Here is an 18,825-nt window from a genome sequence, read left to right as displayed (position 1 = left end):
CTTACCGACTCACCCATCCTCTGGCTCTGGGAACGGATTTCTAGGGACAGTGATGACCCCTTTCTGGGCCCTAGTTTTGACACGCTAGTGGTCAGTGTCCCTCATGGCTCAGTCGGTGCACCTGGGTGGCGCCTACATAGGAACTGCGACTTCACTTCCGGCGCGGACAATGCCAGCGACAGACGCAGAGCTGATTGGCGCCACCTACCAGTGCGCAGTGGTATTGCTCACAAAATATCTTCTGGATCCAGTCCGACGCCTGGGGAAATTAAAAAGGTAAGGAATCTGCAGCTAGATGTAGTCTATACCATATACAGCGTTATCAGTTATCGGTGCACGAGGCCAGGCTTTGTCACGTAATGAAGCCAATTCTCTTGGAAGTGCTCTGCCATGCTTCCTGAGAGCGAGCACGATACCTTACATTATTCACTCTTCAGCCATTGAGTGCAGGTCTGATGTAACATAAATGTTGTGAAATCTTGGTTTCAAAGGCCTGTTCTAAATCACACTTTGGGAGGTATCACTTGCGCAGCATTGCACAAATCTAAAGGCCTCCGAACTGATCTTCAGAAATAACTTCAGAAAGAAAGTGTGTTCCAGGTCTTGACTATCTGATTATATACCATGAAAATACATATAAGTATATGTTCGGTGGATGTAAAGCATCTTGAAGTAGCTGCTTGTACTCCTCTGGCAGACCCAAGTTTTAGACCAGCATTCATGTCACTGTGTTCTAAGGTTAAGCGAAATTGCGCGGCAGTTTCTCATAAGAACTCAAAGGCGCTTTTAATCATTAACTCACAATAAACCTTGACAGCTTCTTGTTCTGCCCAAGGTACAGCATGCCTTTATGTCATTCTGCTCTGGTTGCTCCCCTTGTTCTCATTTCAAAGTAAAGTTGCGTTGGACTTAATGTCATAAATCCATGGTATTAATCCGTGTAAATAATTCCATCCGTTTTGAAACATTTAAGCAACACCTAATATTGCCTTATTTTTTTATGCAGGTCAATCAGATTTTGAAAGTTGCAAAACCCAATATTGTAGTTATGAAGCTGCTTGCAGGCGGTCACAAGAAAGATTCCAAGGTGAGGATATTTTTCTGATATGCACACACTTTGTAAATGTAGGTCATAGGAGTAAAATGTGAGAATTTCGAATAGAGACGTAAAACAATGTTTTAAGCTGAGGAACTTTCATAACGTTCGGTAACTGCATTTTACCTTTAAAATCACTAATCTGAGAATTAAAGTGGTCTAATGTGATCTGTTCGTTTGTTATCTACTTTAATATTTACAAACTAGGCTGGAATGACTTTTTAAATGTGTGATCATTGGTTGACATTTAAACTAACTTTCACATTTGCTTCCGATATCCAAAGGGTAATAAACTTATATCCTTAAATTCCACATATTTCGAATGTTCAATTACTGCTTCATTGAAAAATGGTGGCATAACCAGAATGGAAGCGTTTAGTGCCCCAATTGGACACTTTGCATTAGCTGCTTAAACAAAAGTGCAGCCCAGGAGATCTATTCCTGGGCCCGGTGTTACTTCCACACTAATCTATATGTAGATGCATCCCAGCTATACTGTGTACTCGGCTGACGTCGTCTACTCGCAGGGACACCTAAAAAGGGCAGCAGTCTAGTCTTGGGCTGTATTTATGAAGGATGTGGGACAGCAGCGCTTTTATTCGGACAACAATGGGAGCTCCTGATTAAAAACAGATGAGGTCAGGATTAGGAAGACACCTTTCTGTTCATTCCAGAATGAACAAGTCTGTGTTTGCAAATTTCCCACCAACTTAAATGGATACGAATAAGACCTTCTGATCTTAGAAGACGAAATATTGCGGATTGCGAGCTGTTAGTTAATGCTGCATAACATAATTTTATTTCTGTTTTGCTATAAAGGTTCTGAGTAATTAGTTGCTAAAACACATAAGAAACTTCCTTCAAGATAGCTTTCTAAAATGGGCCTGTGTCATGCCTGTTGCTTGTTCGAGTGCTTTTGCTCAATGTTCTTACAGGAAATGCAGTCCATGATGGCATAAACAATAGCATGATTTGATGTCCAATTTTTGTCTCTGCTACATCTTGATTTAATGTTCTCACGTATAATTATTTTTAATGAAAAGTTTCAACCTAACTCGTTTCATAACAGTTAAATTGTGAGTAACTGCGGCGGTGGGTGCGGCAATGGGTTTGATATATATACTGTAATAGTGGCCCTTGCATTAAGGGTGTTACGCATCCTGGAGGCATTGTATTATTTTGTTTCAAAAGTTCGCTTTTATCTATTCCTAATGACTTTGATTCAAGCGTCTTTAAAAAGCGAGTGTTCACTTAGTGCAGTGATCCATGTCTATGTGATTTGAAGATTTACATGCCGATTACAAGTGCCTTGGATTTGGCTATGTTACATTCGCCACCCTTCCCTAGTAGTAATTATTTAGGTTATTAGGAGGTCGAAGGCCCAAGATAAGAAAGTTCACAACAATGAGCGTGGTATACGCTGTTGTGTGATGTGCACGTTGTGGTGCTGCATCTAGGTGTCTGGACCTCACCTCACTGCTTACAGTATGGGATGTGAGGTAGTAAGTGGTAGGGTTGAGTCTGGCTGTTTGTGTAGCTACATACCCACATCTGCAGAGGGAACAGGAACTCTAATACCACTAGGCTGCACAAAGTTCTGATTTAGAATGCTTCAATTTTTCTCACATTTTAAATGCCTCATTTGCTCAGTTAGAAAACTGAAATGTTTAAAACCTTCTTGGGTAACCCTCCTACTTTAAATCTTGTTGTTGGATTTGAGTTATCTAGGTAATCTTAGACCAATTGCTATCACTCCATTAAAATCATTGATACGGATGGTCACAGCACAAATGGGACATTTCCAGAGGAGGTGGCTAACCAGAGCAATAATCATTTGGGGTTTTTCGCCACCAGAAGAGATGCAGAGACAGCCCTAGTTGATGTCACAGAGCAAGTCTTGAGTAAAGAAAATAGATGAAGTGTTGTTTTGTGCTTCCCTCTTACAGAAAAAACCTAGCTGTGCATAAGTGAAACAGAGTGCAGTATATCTGCCTTTGTTGTTGCTTAGGGTCACACCTCTTTGCAACATGTATGGTAAACGTTTGCATGGCGTATTGACTTGTAAAGGGGTGACTTCTCATAATTAACAGGCAATTATCTTAAGGACTCTGTCATCATATACGTTATTTTGCACTGGATGTTTTACTATTAGTGCTGATGGCCTCTGAAAACACTTTATCCTGATTAGGTCCAGAGTTTAAACAGCCTAAGTTATAAGCAGCTTTATTCATACGACATCCAAAATTAAGATTTGATTGGTATAACTGACATCAATTGCTCTTTTCTGCATCTTCCAAGCTGGAGCTCTGTTCCCACCTTGTTGGTTTCCCAACGACTCTTGATCAGTGTACTAGGCAACGATCTTCCTGCCATAAATGACAATATTCAAGCCGTGGCCCGATTCAAGCAGACGTTGTCTCAGAACCGCACAAGTTGTAGTTTGATGCCTGAGCATCAGACACAACTTTGTTGTATGATAAATGTGTCCTAATGCACCCAGAAGTGTTTCAAGACTGAGAGGTGAAGAATTAGTGGTTGCTGTCTTCACAAATGGCTTGCTCCAAGACATGCCGCCATTCCTGCTGCCACTCCACTTTCTGCTCAAAATCGCCAAGACCGGGTCCAAGCGCAAGCATGAAAAAGTTATGCTGGATCTGTCCATCAGGCCACCACTCTGACTCATAAGAGAAGGCGCCAGGACATCAAGAATTAATCCGAACTCCCTTGAGGTCATAGGCCACAGAACCGATTTGTCAGTTGGTCCCGACACACCCTGTCAGTATACCCTGGGCTTCTGCCGTTTGAGGCCTTCAAAGAGGTTGTGCTACATATCTTAAATGCACCTCCAGCTCCCTCAGCTACCTCATGGCTCCATAGAACCGCATTGGCCTCTAGTTGGGTTACCCCGACAGTTCCTTCTATGGTGCCATATGTCCCTGTGGAACCGGTTAGCAGCCTTGTACTCACACCGGTATTCACTATCACTTTGACCCGAGATCCACGCGCGTTTTTCCCTTGCCAGAGCAGCTGCCTGCCCCACTGGCGCAGATTGATGTTCAGATGCCAAAACTCACGTCGGAATGTGAACCAATGTTGGACGAACTCAGCCGATAAAGTGCAACCACTTGATATATAGTATGACTTTTGTTTCTGATTCTAATTCTGTGCCCCAGCAGGGTCCACTTCTGGATACTCATGAGGGTGATAGGAAGGATGGATTGATCCCCCCCCCTTATTACATTGATTATGCCTTACACCTTGATTTACAAAACACCAGTGGGCTTGATGCATCCCTTGAGACACAGTTTGAGTTGCTGTATGGGCCACCAACTGAAGGCCGTCTCTCATTTGCAGTGGTGATTCAGAGGACATCTGCAGTACTAGAGTTATCGCTGCCCACCATTGACACTAAGACTAATGTTTTCACTGAAATGTTGCAGCTAGGGCAGGCAATATCAGAGCCCTTTCTTGCATTTAATGACACCCTCACAGATAATTTGATGGCTACCTGGTTTAAACCATGCTCTTGCTGGTTAGTTAGTTAGTTGGCAAGAAGCAAGGTGACATGGGCCAGACCCCAGTGACCCGATTTTCTCACCAAGCATCTCACTCCAAAGAATATCATTGTACTAGCTTCGACCAGTAAGTTGAAGTCTAATTCATTTCTGACCAATCACCGAATGCAGAATGCAAAAAAATGGATGCCTTTGGCAAGCGTATGTTTCCTTCTTTCAGTCTGGCAATGAGATCCGTAAATACAGTATGTTTTTGGGTCCATTTTACAAATGCTCTTTGGGAGATGCCAACAAAATCTTGCCAGTGGTCCCGGACACCTTATGTCCTCTCTAACTCAGATTATCCATGATTGGTCGGATGCATCAAAGCAAGGGACATCATCAGCACAGGCTTGGATACCACAGACTGAATTGGCAGGTAGAGTAGAGGCATCGCTAATGAATATGCCGTTTGATGGGTTTCGCCTCTTCGAAGAGAAGGCAGATTCTGCTGTGCAACACTTCAAAGATGGTAAAGTTGCAGCACGCTCCTTGGGGTTGTTGACTCTTCCAACACAATTTCTTTACCAGTTCTGAAAAATTAGTGGTTAATGCAAAGGGCTGGCATATGGACAGCAAATGCATTCCCAGCCAGTGATATAGAAGACTGCCCAGTCTTTTTGGGGCCTCATGTGCGGAACCGGTAGACCGCACAAAAGCCAGCAGGGGCACCAGTACTCCAGGTCTCTTCCTCTGTTACAAAATCCTACAAACCACTTAGTGTCTATAGCTGCACATTTCCTACCAGGTTGATGATTCATTATGCCAAAAATTGGGTCTAGGAAATTATTCGAAAGAGTTACATTCTACCTTTGATTTAGCTCTGTGCGTGCCACCAATTATTCCTCCTCCACCGGAACTAATTTCGTAAGAACATCTGTCCATCCTGCTGCAGGAAGTACACCTGTTGCTCTCCAAAAGTGCCACAGAAAGGAACCTAGACTCATAGGAAGGCAAGGGTTGTTATTTCCTTCATTTCGTCATCCCGTAAAGGACAGGAGCCTAAGGCCTATCTTGGACTTTAACCCCTGAATGCCTTCCAGTAGAAGGATAAATTAAAATTGCTTGCTCAGATCCTTATGCCGGACACGGGAACCTAGGGCATTTTAATATACTGGATATGTAGTCCCACATGCATTGTCTGAGATCCAGGGTGGACTAAGAGCGTTTTCAGTTTGCCATGTTCCCCTCTGATCTCACCAGTATTGGGTATTTACAATGGCAGTGATCACTGCCAGTGTTTGGAAACCGGGAGTTCCTGTATTATTGTAACTTGACGACTGGCTGCTGAAGGGCGGATCAGCGCAGGCAGTTGTGGACAACTTGTAGACGATGGCAGATCTCCTAACATTGTTGGGGATTACTATAAATGAGCCAAGTTCCCACCTAATTCCATCACAGAGGATTTCATTAATTGGCACGACCCTGGACAAAATGGAATTTAGGGCTTTTTCTCTGCCTCAAAAAGTCTGAGATATTCGGTATATGTACGAGATATTTCAGGTTCAACTCTGAATCCAGGTGAGGGGAGAGGATTGACGCTTCTTTGCCCTACGTATCTTACTTGTCAATTATACTAGTTGGCACATGTGAGCCATGCAGTGGAACCTGAAATGCCAGTGGTGGGCTTTGCATCAAGGTCACCTTTCTGACACCTTCCAGGTCTCGGAGGAGATTGCTCAAGATTTGCAATGGTGGCTTACTGATCACAATTTGTCCTGCTTCAGACCACTCTCTCTCTCTCCCTCTGATCTGTGACAGATTCATCACTACTGAGTTTGCGCAGGGGTGAAACTGGGAGAGGTGAAGATCAGAGGTCTCTAGCTTCCACTGGATGGCCAGCGCCCCATCCACTGGCTTTAGCTAAGGGTCATCCATTTGGCCGTGAAGCTTTTCCCGCTATCCCATTGGGGGAAGGCTGATGCAAGTTCTCATGTACAACATAACCGTCAAGTGGGACTGCAACAAGCAGGGTAGAGTGGGGTCCTTTGCCAAAACGGTTTGCATCTCCATAGGTGGTGGAATTGCCAGGGTATTTTCCTGGTCATCAACCTCCTAGCAAGATCTCTGAATTCCAAAGCATATGAACTGAGGAGATGATGGCTGACAGATCATGAGTGGTTGTCTAAACCTTGAGTTGGGGCAGGTTTGCGTATGTTAGTGGATTTGAGGGTTTGTGAGTGGCTGTATGGGTGTATAAGTAGGGATGTGAGTAGCTGTGTGAGTGAGTGGGTGAGTTAGTTGCTATGTTGCTGAGTGAGTGGGTGTATCAGTGGGTGTATAGGTGAGTGAGTGACTGTGTGAGTGGGTGTCTGAATGACTATATGAGTGAGTGACTGGGTGTGTGAGTGACTGAGTGTTTGGTTAAGTTAGTTGGTGTTTGGATGGTTGTATTGATGAGTGAGTGTCTGTGTGAATGAATGTATAGGTGAGTGAGTAGATATGGGAGTGCTTGTATGCATGTGTGAATGGGTATGTAAGTGGTTGTGTGAGTGAGTGTATGATTGCTTGTATGGGTGAGTGAGGGGCTGTGTTGAGAGGCTGTATGGGGATTGTGAGTGGGTGTGTGAGTGAATATATCGGTGAATAAGTGTGTGTGAGTAGCTGCATGGATGAGGGAGTGGCTGTGTGGCTGAGTGACGGGTTGTATGAGGGGCTGTATGGGTGAGGGAATGGTTGTGTGAGTTGCTGTATGAGAGTAATTGGGTGTGTGAGTAGCTCTAAGGAGGAGTGAGTGGTTGTATAGATCTGTGAGTGGGTGTACAAGAGGTTGAATGGGGTGTTAGTGGCTATGTGGATGATGTCATCAGTGATGTCACTGACTATATTATGAGTGCTGTAATAGGTGAAGTCATAATCAGTGCATTGCGACTGCGTAAGTTATAGTTAGCTCAGGTAGCAGAGGTAACTAGAACTGCTAAATTTCAATGGTTTTGTACGAGTGAAATCTGAGCCTAACTATAATGTCCAAGTAACCTTTGTTTTTTTTGAGTGAATTGCTGCTTTAAAAAAGAATCCTAACTATAATGTCCCTATAACCTTTGGGTTTTAAGTGAATTACTATAGTTTTTTAACTACTAGGCACTTTTAGAGAGTGGTGGAGAAAGGGGTTTGGCCTCCAACCAGCTATCAGCAATCATGTTGTGTGGGACTTACTACTGGGAACAGGAGGGCTTTTGGCCAGAGGACCCTCAACATCCAAAGGGACTTCATCCCCCAACCAGTAGTGTGACAGTAGGCGTATCTGCAGAGTGTCGGGGAAAGGGGGTGGGGTCTCCCACGAGCTCTCAGCAATCCCGCTGAGTGGGACTTACAGGAGGCTCGTTTGCAGAGTGTTGGAGACAAGGGGCGGGGCCTCCCAATGATCTCCCAGCAATCCTGCTGTGTGGGACTTACAGGAGTTAACAGAAGGGGTTGTTGGCCCCCAAGGACCCTCAGTTGCCAATGGACCTTAATCCCCCAACCAGTAGTGCGCCAGAAGGCGCATTTGCAGAGCGGTGGATGAAGGGGGTGGGCCTCCCACGTGTTCTCAGCAACCCCGCTGTGTGGAACTTACTGGAGGTAACAGGAGGGGTTTTTGGCCCCCTAGGAACCTCAGCATACTCACAGGCAGTACTTTGCCAGGAGGCGCGTTTGCAGAGTGGTGGAGAAAGGGGGAGGGGCCTCCAACAATCTCTCAGCTATCCTGCTTTGAGGACTTACTGGAGGTAATATGTGGGCCAATTTCAGCCCCCTCCCTGGGCTGAATCTGACCCCAGGGTCCCCATCCTCCGGAGCACCACCTTTCAAAAAACAACCTTTCTAATAGGTGAGGGGGAGCCATGTGGCTCCCCTCTCCAGGCCGATTTCGTCCCTGGGGATCCCATCCTCGAAACTTGGCCATGCTTCTCTGTGTGCCCCCAGGGCACCCAGTCTGTATTGGGACTGCAACAGGAGCCTGAAGGTCCCTGCTAGCTCCCACATTGCTTTCAGACACAGAGAGCAGCTAAACATGCAGCTCCCTGTCTCCGAAAGCAATTCACCTGTTTTCCTGCTCACTTGATAGCGGGCAGGGATGCAGATGAATGCTCTGCTTCCAGCAATTGAGAGTGTATGCTGTGGCTTGGCGGTCCAGGTCAGAGCTCCGGCAAATCCACAGTAAACCAATATGTCCCGGGAGTGGGCACCCCGGGACATAGCATGACCGGCCCCCCTCAATATTGTAGTAGGGCCTGCCCTGGGGATGTGACAGTCCCCCGGAGCTGAGAACAGCCCATGAGGGGGCCACGTAGCCCCCCTCCTATTAAAACACAAAAGAAGGAATTCGGCCCAAGGGAGGTGGTGGTTCATGGGGCAGGGGGGATCCAAGAGCCCCCCCCCCCCCTTGTTAAAAAATGATAAGCTCCGGGGAGGTAGTAGTCTCCCGTGCATTTATAAGCCCTGGGGGTGCTGCGTTAAACCCCCTCCTTTGAAGGCCACATGACCCGGGACCTGGCCCACCCGGAGGCCTGTTAATAATGAAGCACGTGAGCCAGCGCATCTTTTTTGTTCTTCATTTTTCAGTGGGAGCTATGGCTTTTTTTTAATACTTTATATTGCCCTGTCAGGGTCTCTCTCCCTCTTCCCCCAATTAGGTCTAGAGGGTCAGAGTATTTCTACCCTGCCCCTTCTCTTTTTTCTATGTTTTGTGTTGAGACTCGGCTGAAACAGAGTGCCAAGATGGCTGCCAACACTTCCTGGTTTGAAGTGTTGGCAGCCAATCCGATTTGAGCACGGGGACTGTTGGATTCTCGGAGGATCTGCGTCCCATATAAACAAATTGGGATTTTCCCTAATATTTCCAAAAGTACTGAATGGAATAATACCAAGTTACAAAATGCATTTTCTGAACTAACAGTTACCTTTCTGTCAAATTTGGTATAATTCCGTTCAGCACTTCGAACTGTAGTTGTCTAAAATTCAAAATATTGGAAACATGTTTTTTGACCCCCCATTCAGCAGTTATAGTTAGCTGAACTAACTATAACTCGCGCTCCTACAAGACACCTGCTTATGACCTCAAATATCACATTATTCAGGACATTACTGATGACATCTCAAATGACATCACTGATTATATCATCCACAGAATCTCTGACACACCCACTAACGCCCCAGTATAACCTTTCATATACCTACTCCAACTTCCCCACTACAATTCTCAGAACCAATTCGGTATTTGTGAAATGCTAACTACTCACTCCTACGGGTCTGCTGGCGCTGGGGGCGTAAGCTGAGATGCTGACGGACTCTGGGTAAAGTCGCTTATACAGTCAGTCATGCACCCACTGAATCATCCACACATGCACCTTGGTGAGTGTGTGTATGTATGTATATATGTATGTATATATATATATATATATATATATATATATATATATTATGTAAAAATCACCTACTGGCGGTCGCCAGTTTATAGTTAGGACCAAGTTACTATAGGAAAATGGCAACATTCTATTCCCAATAACTTTGGCGCCGATTGACGAATCTTCGCGAAATTTTCAAAACTAATTCTTTGTTGATATCAGCTCCTCTGTTGAAAGTTTGGGGGTGATTTGTTAAGGGGGGCCGAGAAGAAAGGGGGGTCCCAAAACGTGTTTTCTCCATGTTAATTTCCATAGGAAACTTCAGACAAGGCTACAGGTCGAACGGGTGAACGGAATTACCCCAAATTTGGCAGAGAGAATGGTCTTGGTCTAGAAAGCACGCTTTTGTTTATTTGGTGTAAATTTGTTCAGTAGTTTTTGAGAAATATCAAAATTTACAGCTATCGATATTTGGGAATTCTGCCATCTGATTGGCGAGGCGTTACGAGCACGAGCTTGCTGCTGATTGGCTGCGAGAGGTTGCAACTAGGAAGTGTTGGCCGACATTTTGTGATTCTGTTGAAGCAAGTAAGGAGAAAAAAGTGGGAAATAGGAGGGTAGGAGCACTGTAACCTCTGTGGGGTGTTTAGGGTGTGCTATAGAGGGGGTGCAAAGCCAAGTATTCACCCCTACCCGTGTGAAATGGCGGGCTACGGAAATTAAGTCTGATGTGGGTAAGGTGAGCTGGTGCGGGACTCTGGGATTGAAGCGTGAGCACAAATTGTGTCTTATGCTGTTTAGTCATGTGCCGAGGCCGCTGCACTACACTTGTGGAAGTAGTGTCAGCATGTGTTTATAACTACTAGGAAGAACTACTGACCCGTACTGGTCTGAAGTCCTAGGGTACGGAAAATATGTGAGGTATTATCCAGAGTCTCATGCTGCTAAGCTGAGCTGCTGCCAGAGTCGGGGATTAAAGCGTGAGCCCAAACTGTGTGTCATATGCTGTGAAGTCATGTGCTCTTGCCGCTGTGCCACATCTGTGCAAGTAGTGTCAGGATGTAGTTATAGCTACTTGGATGAACTTTTGTTTCGAACATTGTAGCTTGTGTATGGTGCTTACTGGCGTTATAGAGGGAGTGCGAAGGTAAACTTGCGCCTATCAAATCAATTCGGTATTTGTGAAATGCTAACTACTCACTCCTACGGGTCTGCTGGCGCTGGGGGCGTAAGCTGAGATGCTGACGGACTCTGGGTAAAGTCGCTGAACTACTGACCCCTACCGGTCTGAAAGTGCAGGGTATGGAAATTAAGTGAGGTAATGCCTAGAGTGTCATGCTGTTAAATTGAGCTGCTGCTGGAGTCGGGGATGAAACCGTGAGCCTTAAGTGTGTTTGGTATGCTGTGAAGTCATGTGCTCTGGGCGCTGTGCCACACGTGTTCAACTTGTATATGGCGCTTAGGTGGTGTTGTATAGTGAGTGCGAAGGTAAATCAATACGGTATTTGTAAAGTGGCAACTACTCACCCTTGCTGGTCGATGTACTACATGTGTGTAAGTAGTGTTAGTATGCGTTTATACTAACAAATGCATCATGGTCCTAGGGAGGACGTCATGTGAGGGGCAGGGCATACAATGTCCCGGGGTGTTCATTCATGGGCCATTTGTGTTTGCTATTTGAGGGCTAGTGCATGGCTCCCACCCTATGATGGCAAATACTTGTTTGACTACTTGAAGCAAGAGGAGGAAAACCTTGTATTGCTTTAATAGACGGGATGCGGATGGTAAGAATGGAGAAAAAAGAAGAGAAAAAAAAAGCAGGTTCTCACCTGTTCTTTTAAATGAGGCCGCTGGTGGGTAATGTTCCGTGCCAATCCATTTATTATATTGCAGGGTCTCTTTAGGACTGGGTATCTTAATGTCACATGTAAATTAGGTGCAGAAGGGCACAGAGACATTTTGCAGCCTAGGGGAGAGCTACCTTCCCAGGTATTGTTTACTAATTGTTCGGAGGGTTCGAGGCCAACTGAAGTCAGGGGGTCACCACACTCCGGGGCTTTATTTAAATATGCAGGGTGGGCTTCGGCATTCCCTGAAGCCTTGGGGTTCTAGGCAGTGCCTTATTTGTAAGGTAATCACACGGGCAGTACTTATGGTGTTATAAAGTGATACACTCATAGAACTTTTGCAGTTGTACAATTACCCAGGCTTCATTTGTCTAATAGTCAGTTAGATTATGTTTGGTAGGTGCACTCTAATATTAGATATGTTTGTCCTTAAAATCTCCTAAAAACATGATTTTCACAGTAAATAATAGACAAGTGTTATCAGAAAAAGAAGACCTATACACTCAGTTATTTATTTGAAAAAAGTAACCTTTATTAAAACACAATTAAATAGAAATGTAACTTTAATAGAAGAAACAGTACAATAAAAAAAACGTGGGTTGGACTCCAGTGGAAGCAACGTAGGAAACCTGCAAGACAAAAATGAAACATAAGTATGTGTGATATGTGGAAGAAGTAAAGAAAGGTAGTCCGAATGAAAGGACGATAGTGAGAATGGAAGGGAGGGGGAGTGGGTGGGAGGGAGAGTCAAAAGAGAGGGAGGAGAAGACAGGGTCGGCCTACTGCACCCAGCCCTTAATGTTTACCCTCCCGTCACCCGTTTGTCTAGAACGCTGGGGTCGGCGAGAAAGAGTGTGGTTCAGCAAGTCCCTAAAAATAAACACATGAGGCCAGAGATTATGGGCCATATTATCAAGGATCGGCGATAGATAAAATGATCGCCGCTTTAGCAGTAGGAAACTGCTGCTAAAGCGGCGATAAGGGGTTGATAATATGCCCATGCGAATTCCCATAGAAGCTCAGGTTCTGGTGTGAACCTGGGCTTCCATGGGCATTGACAAGGGCATGTTATCAGGCCCATTATAGCCGCTTTAGCTGCAGTTTCCTGCCGCTAAAGTGGTGATAATGTTGTCGCCCATCTTTGATAATATAGTCCTACATTATTAGCTACGGGAAAATCGCTTGCATAGACCTGTGCACCCAGGGTGCTGCACACCAGCCCCTTCCCCCGCACTGTGCTCAATTGTAGGTCTTGCACACTGAGGCTTCACTGCTCCCCTCCCACCACCGGTGTGTCCCAAGACGTGTTGGTGCAAGCTCCAAGTCCGAAGTACGTTTGTACGGTAGACCAGGTCGGGGTCGGTGTCTTGATACCACGATGGAAGGTGTCAGAATGCCCAGGGCATCATTGCGGGGTCAGCTCCCGCTCCGCCCTTCTTGAGGCAATGAATGGAATGTCTGAAAAGGGAGAAATAATTTAATGGTGGAAACGTCTGAAGGTAAATGAAGGTTTACTTCAAGCTTGATAGAAAGTAGAAATTGAGTGCATCCTTCGTTTTTGAAATACGATCTACCAACTGTTAGTGGTAATCGTGGTTCAAAGAGGAGATGGAGTGCTCGAGAATTCACAAGGGTAAATAATTATATGTTATACGAAGGTTTATATAGATAGGAACAGAGCGCATGCTAGAAGCATAATGTGCGCGTGTAATGCAGTGGTGGAAGCCTGTGTGCATGTACACTTAGTAACAAGCTCACTACAGTGTCCTAAAAGCCAACGCCACGTGTCTGTAGGGCAGCGCCACCCGCTGGCTCGGGTCTACAGTACCGTCCAGCAGGTACTTAAAATGAGACGGATGTGACTGAATGAGGTCAGAGATCACATCATTACGCACGGCAACATCGCTTTTTCACACGTGCGCACTCAGGGTGATGCACCCCATCCCTCCCGCAGCATCGCGCTCAACAGATGTCTGTAGGGCAGTCTTTAAAATGAGACAGAGATGTGACTGAATGAGGTCAGAGATCACATCATTAGACACAGCAGTATCGCTTATTTGCACATGCGCACTCTGGCTGATGCATCCCACCCCTCCCGCAGCACCGCGCTCAAGAGGTGTCTGTAGGATAGCGCTGTCCGCTGGCTCAGGCCTACAGTATGGTCCTGCAGGTCTTAATGAGACAGAGATGAGGCCGAATGAGGTCAGAGATCACATCATTACGCACGCAACATCGTTTGTTCACACCTGCACAGCCAGGCTGATGCACCTCACCCCTCCCGCTGCATTGTGCTTAATTGGAGGCCCTGTGCACCCAGGCTGCTCTGCTCACCTGCTGTCATTGTTGTGTGAGCAAACACTACAGGCAGCAGTGCTCACAATTCAGATGGAGTGTTGATTGGAGGAAAATGTACACCTCATGGATCCCTTTCGTAGACTATGGGCAGTAGGGCTCACAATTTAGAGCTCGTGTTGATTGCCAGGATGGTGTACACCTCACGGATCCCTTTTTTTTATTGCACATTGTGATATGCGAGGTGGATGCAGCATATCACCTGAGGTAGTGTGGAAGTAGAGGGACGTCTGGCGTCGTGATTATCCTATTTATACGTATGCAAAGTGGGCTGGGCTTGCGTACACCAGGCCAGCGTATGGGTGTGAATAATTATTCCGGGGACCTGGGCGTTGTTCAGTTCCTGTCTGGCCAGGAAGTGTACTTATGTGTGTTTCTTAAGTAGTTTTGACCTCGCAGAGTGTGCAATTTACATTAGTGTAGCATGTGTCGGGAGGGCGGAAACTATCATTAATGAGATGGTGTTTGAAAAGATTGAATGGTGAACATTACATGTCATTGTCAAGGTTGTAGATATGCGCAGGCACTCATGTTAATGGTGTGCGGTATTATTGAAAGGGTTGCTATTGCGAAGCGTACACATGTGAATGTGCTCGGATGGATGGCGGATCAGCAGTGAGGCTACGTCATACACAGTGATAACGCTCATTACAGTCAAGCAATGCCTGTCAAATGTGAATCTGAGATTCTCACATATAACACACTACTATATTAGTAAAGCCTGACAACAGAGCGTACAGCAAAAAAAATCTACACATTGCTGTTTACTGTTTGTCACATGTGATCTAAGATGTGCACTCTGCCCTTGGCTCCTGATACTTCTTAGAGCCACGAATACCGAGACCGAAAGGAAGCACAATAATGTGCATACACAGACACCAGAGGCATCGTGTAACACCTATTTGTTTTTTAATGGAACGTTTGAGATGCATGGCAATCACACGTGGAAGGCTGATGTACAGAGCATGAATATTGATCAAGATGATTGTTGCATGTTGTGTATAGTATAAGATATGTGTATACAGGAAAACACTTTTCAAAAAAGCTTTCTAAGCAGAAGAGGTCTCTCATCAAACGCTGTAGAGAGAATGAGTAAAATGGGTGGGGTCCTCCAACTGTTACAAAGGGAAATGTTATGAACTAATCAAATGCTCTTTTTTAAGATCACATAGCAATCGTGCACCGAGCGCGCACAGCGGCCACATCCGACGCGATTTTGACAAAATATATTTATCATTATATAAGTTTATTACAGTTAGAAATATAGAAATGTTTAAAATATTTTAGATTTTCGCTTGCTCTCCTATACTGTTTAAAGTTATTTAGATATATTTTTGAGACCAAAAAAAAAGGGATTGGCGTACCCGGCGCAATACTATACATCTGTGACGTAACACAGGGCCTGGCAGCGTGTACTCGTCGCATACACAAAGAGCAGCGGGCGCGACCCCATACATATATGACGTAACGCGTGGCTTGGTACTTCGTACCCGTTGGATACCAAAGTAGCACCTGGGGTGACTTTGTGTGTATATGATGTTACGCGAGATGCGGTGACACGAAGTCATCGGATACAAAATGCGCATCATCTACGAGTTTAGCAATATGGCGGATAGGATTCGTGTGGTGATGGACAGGGCTCGACAAATCCACTCGCAGTTGCAAGGAAGAATTGATGAAGACGAGCTATTTTTAGGTCCTACTCGCCTTTTCTGGCTAATAGGAAGACAATACCTTTTGTCCTCTGTCTTTGAAAACGGAGCAAAAGTGATAAGATAACAAGATTTAAAGGCATTTTTTACTGCTCACAATGGGAATGAGTTTTAAAGCTGCCTTTAAATCTTGTTAACTTGTCACTTTTGCTCCGTATTTAGAGGCTGAGGTCAAGTTGGTTGCAGTTGGGTCGAGGGGATTTTCCATGGTACTAGACCTGCAGAACTAGTACAATTTTTCTGATTTTTCGAGCCCTGGATGGAGCTTGGTACGCTACAGGTATAACAGTGCAGTTTTCTCCCCCCCCAAAAAAATATACATATTTTTTGGGGAAGATATAAAACATTACATAAGTTTTAACATAAAAAAAAGGATAATAGAGTTCCAAAATTTAAAAAAAAATATTTGAAAAAATATAGGTTTTAGAAACATTAAAATATGAAATTGAAATTTAAAAAACCTTTGAAATTCACTGAAAAAACCATAGGTTTCAGGCACGTTACCGTTAGGAATTAGCATTTAAAAAAACCTTAGAAATTCACTAAAAAACATAGGTTTCAGGGGCGTTATAGTTACTTCAACATTTGACTCATATAAAACCAGAGAAATTCACCTGTTATAGTTAGTTGAGCTAACTATAACTCGCGCACCCGCAATGCACTGCTGATGATGTCACATATTACATCACTCATGACATGGTCAGTGACATCACTCATGACATCTCAATTGACATCACTCATGACATCATCCACGTGACAATCTGATGCACATACTGATGCTGTAATATAAACTTTGATACACCGATTCTAAAATGCGGACTATAATTTTTGAAACCATACACAGAAGAATGCCATATACTACATAGCACTCACTATTTCCTAGGTCTGCACACACATCCAGTCACTTATACATGTAGTTACTCATCAATACAGGACTGTAATATGCACTCATACATCTATACATGCCAGTCATCCATAGAGTTACTCAAACACCTAGCCAGTAATGCAAAGAATCAATCATATACCCATTTAATCATGTATACAGTTATACACACCAACTCCGTTATTTATAGACATACCACAGCACTTATTTATACAGATACGAACACATATTTACTCTCTTCTGTGTTATACAATCACTGATAGAAGCAGACACTTATTTATACACCCACTCTTCAAATAACTTAGTCTCACATATACTCATTTATATACTCCAACACTCACATATAGTGGCTTAAAACATATGTAGTTAGTCACAGATATCCCACTGAGACATTTATTCACTCACCAACACACGCATAGAGACACTAACTCACCCATACAGCCCTTCCCAGATTCACTTTTTAATCCATACAACCACTGAATCACCCATTCAGACATCTATGCACAGAGTCATACACCCACCCACACAGACACTCAGGGACCCATACAGATACTCAGACAAGAAATCAATAACCTATATACACACTCATGTAGCTATTCAGCAACCCATTCAGTTGTTTACAAACCAATGGAGAGACTAATGCAGACTTTCACACCGATTAGTCACTAACCCATGCATTCAGTTAGAAATGTTCAATCACTCACTTATACAGTCAGTGACACACCTACAAAATATTTCCTTTAGGCACTTATAAATGTATTCGTTATTTAATAAACCTTGGCTTATATATATAAAACATATTTAAACTTTACAGAAACACACATTCACTGGATGATGTCATTTGAGATGTCATCAGTGATGTCATTAGTGATGTCACTGACCAGGTCATGAGTGATGTAATATTTGACATTACCAGCAATGCATTGCGGGCACGCAAGTTATAGTTAGCTCAACTAACTATAACAGGTGAATTTCTCTGGTTTTATATGAGCCAAATGTTCAACTAACTATAACGTCCCTAAAACCTATGGTTTTTTTAGTGAGTATATATATAAATAAATAGATAGATAATGCTCATAAACGTTTTTAAAACACTCAGTCACTGGATTATGTCATCAGTGATGTCATTTGAGATGTCATCAGTGATGTCACTGACCATATCATGAGTGGTATGGCTTTTGGGTGGCAAGGGTAATTTTTTGGATTTAGGGTGGCTATGAACTCCGGTATTGTGGGGTATGCATTCATGCATGTGTAAATATATAAAAATATAGATAAAATTATATGTATGTATATATATATATATATATATATATATATATATATAATATAGTAAAGCAGTCCTAGTCCTGTTCAATGATGGCGGAACCAAAAGGTCAGGACCTCATAAGCCTCACGCCCAGCAGAAAGCAATAGCCTCGAAATAATCAGGAATCCAGGAATGGATGACAGGGAAGACGATTTATTGAGTAAAGGTGACGCGTTTCGCTCCACACGAGAGCTTGTTCACACAACACGTCAGGAACAAACAAAGCATATAAATAGTACTAATGAACAAAGGACAATCAAAAGTGACCAATAGTGCACGCCTTCTCCGAGTAGTAAACATAGTGAAAGGACTCATAAAATAACCAGTGCTAGAAAAATTAATAACAAATTAACCATAGCGCCGTGTAAAGCAGCTCAAAAATCACGATTAAATCATCACATTGTAATATATTAAATAGACTAACAGAAGTGTGTTCTGAATATAAAAAATGAATAATCAGCACATGGACAAAATGCAGTGTATGTACAGCATGTGAAACCACCAGTTGGAATATAAGTGGATGTGTGCAATTCATTCAAAACAAATAGTGACATAGTGTCATAAAGAAACGCAGAAAGCAATACTATTTATATAAGTGGATATCTGCAGATCATACGAAAACTTAATGACATAGTGCCAATAAACATCGCAGAAAACATGACTATTTACAACGAGCAAAAACTGCCATGTACCGAAGTGGATGGTAATAAAGTACCCGAAATGATGAAATAATAACAAGGATTATCTA

The 18,825-nt window shown here is 43.8% G+C and overlaps 1 protein-coding gene across 3 annotated transcripts in view; it reads left to right on the top strand.

The window, feature by feature from the left end:
* Window positions 1-18,825, top strand: part of NAA35 (N-alpha-acetyltransferase 35, NatC auxiliary subunit) — a 485,576-nt gene that overhangs the window by 443,864 nt on the left and 22,887 nt on the right. For all 3 annotated transcript variants that reach the window (XM_086961291.1, XM_086961289.1, XM_086961290.1), the window contains one exon: window positions 1,007-1,087. In XM_086961291.1, the coding sequence (XP_086817417.1) occupies window positions 1,007-1,087 (81 nt within the window). The remainder of the gene's footprint in view (window positions 1-1,006; window positions 1,088-18,825) is intronic.

Source organism: Lissotriton vulgaris, chromosome 3_1, assembly GCF_964263255.1.
Source record: "Lissotriton vulgaris chromosome 3_1, aLisVul1.2, whole genome shotgun sequence".
NCBI classification, from domain to species: domain Eukaryota; kingdom Metazoa; phylum Chordata; class Amphibia; order Caudata; family Salamandridae; genus Lissotriton; species Lissotriton vulgaris.
The sequence above is the reverse complement of the archived record's forward strand: the minus strand, read 5'-3'. Positions and strand labels throughout refer to the sequence as shown.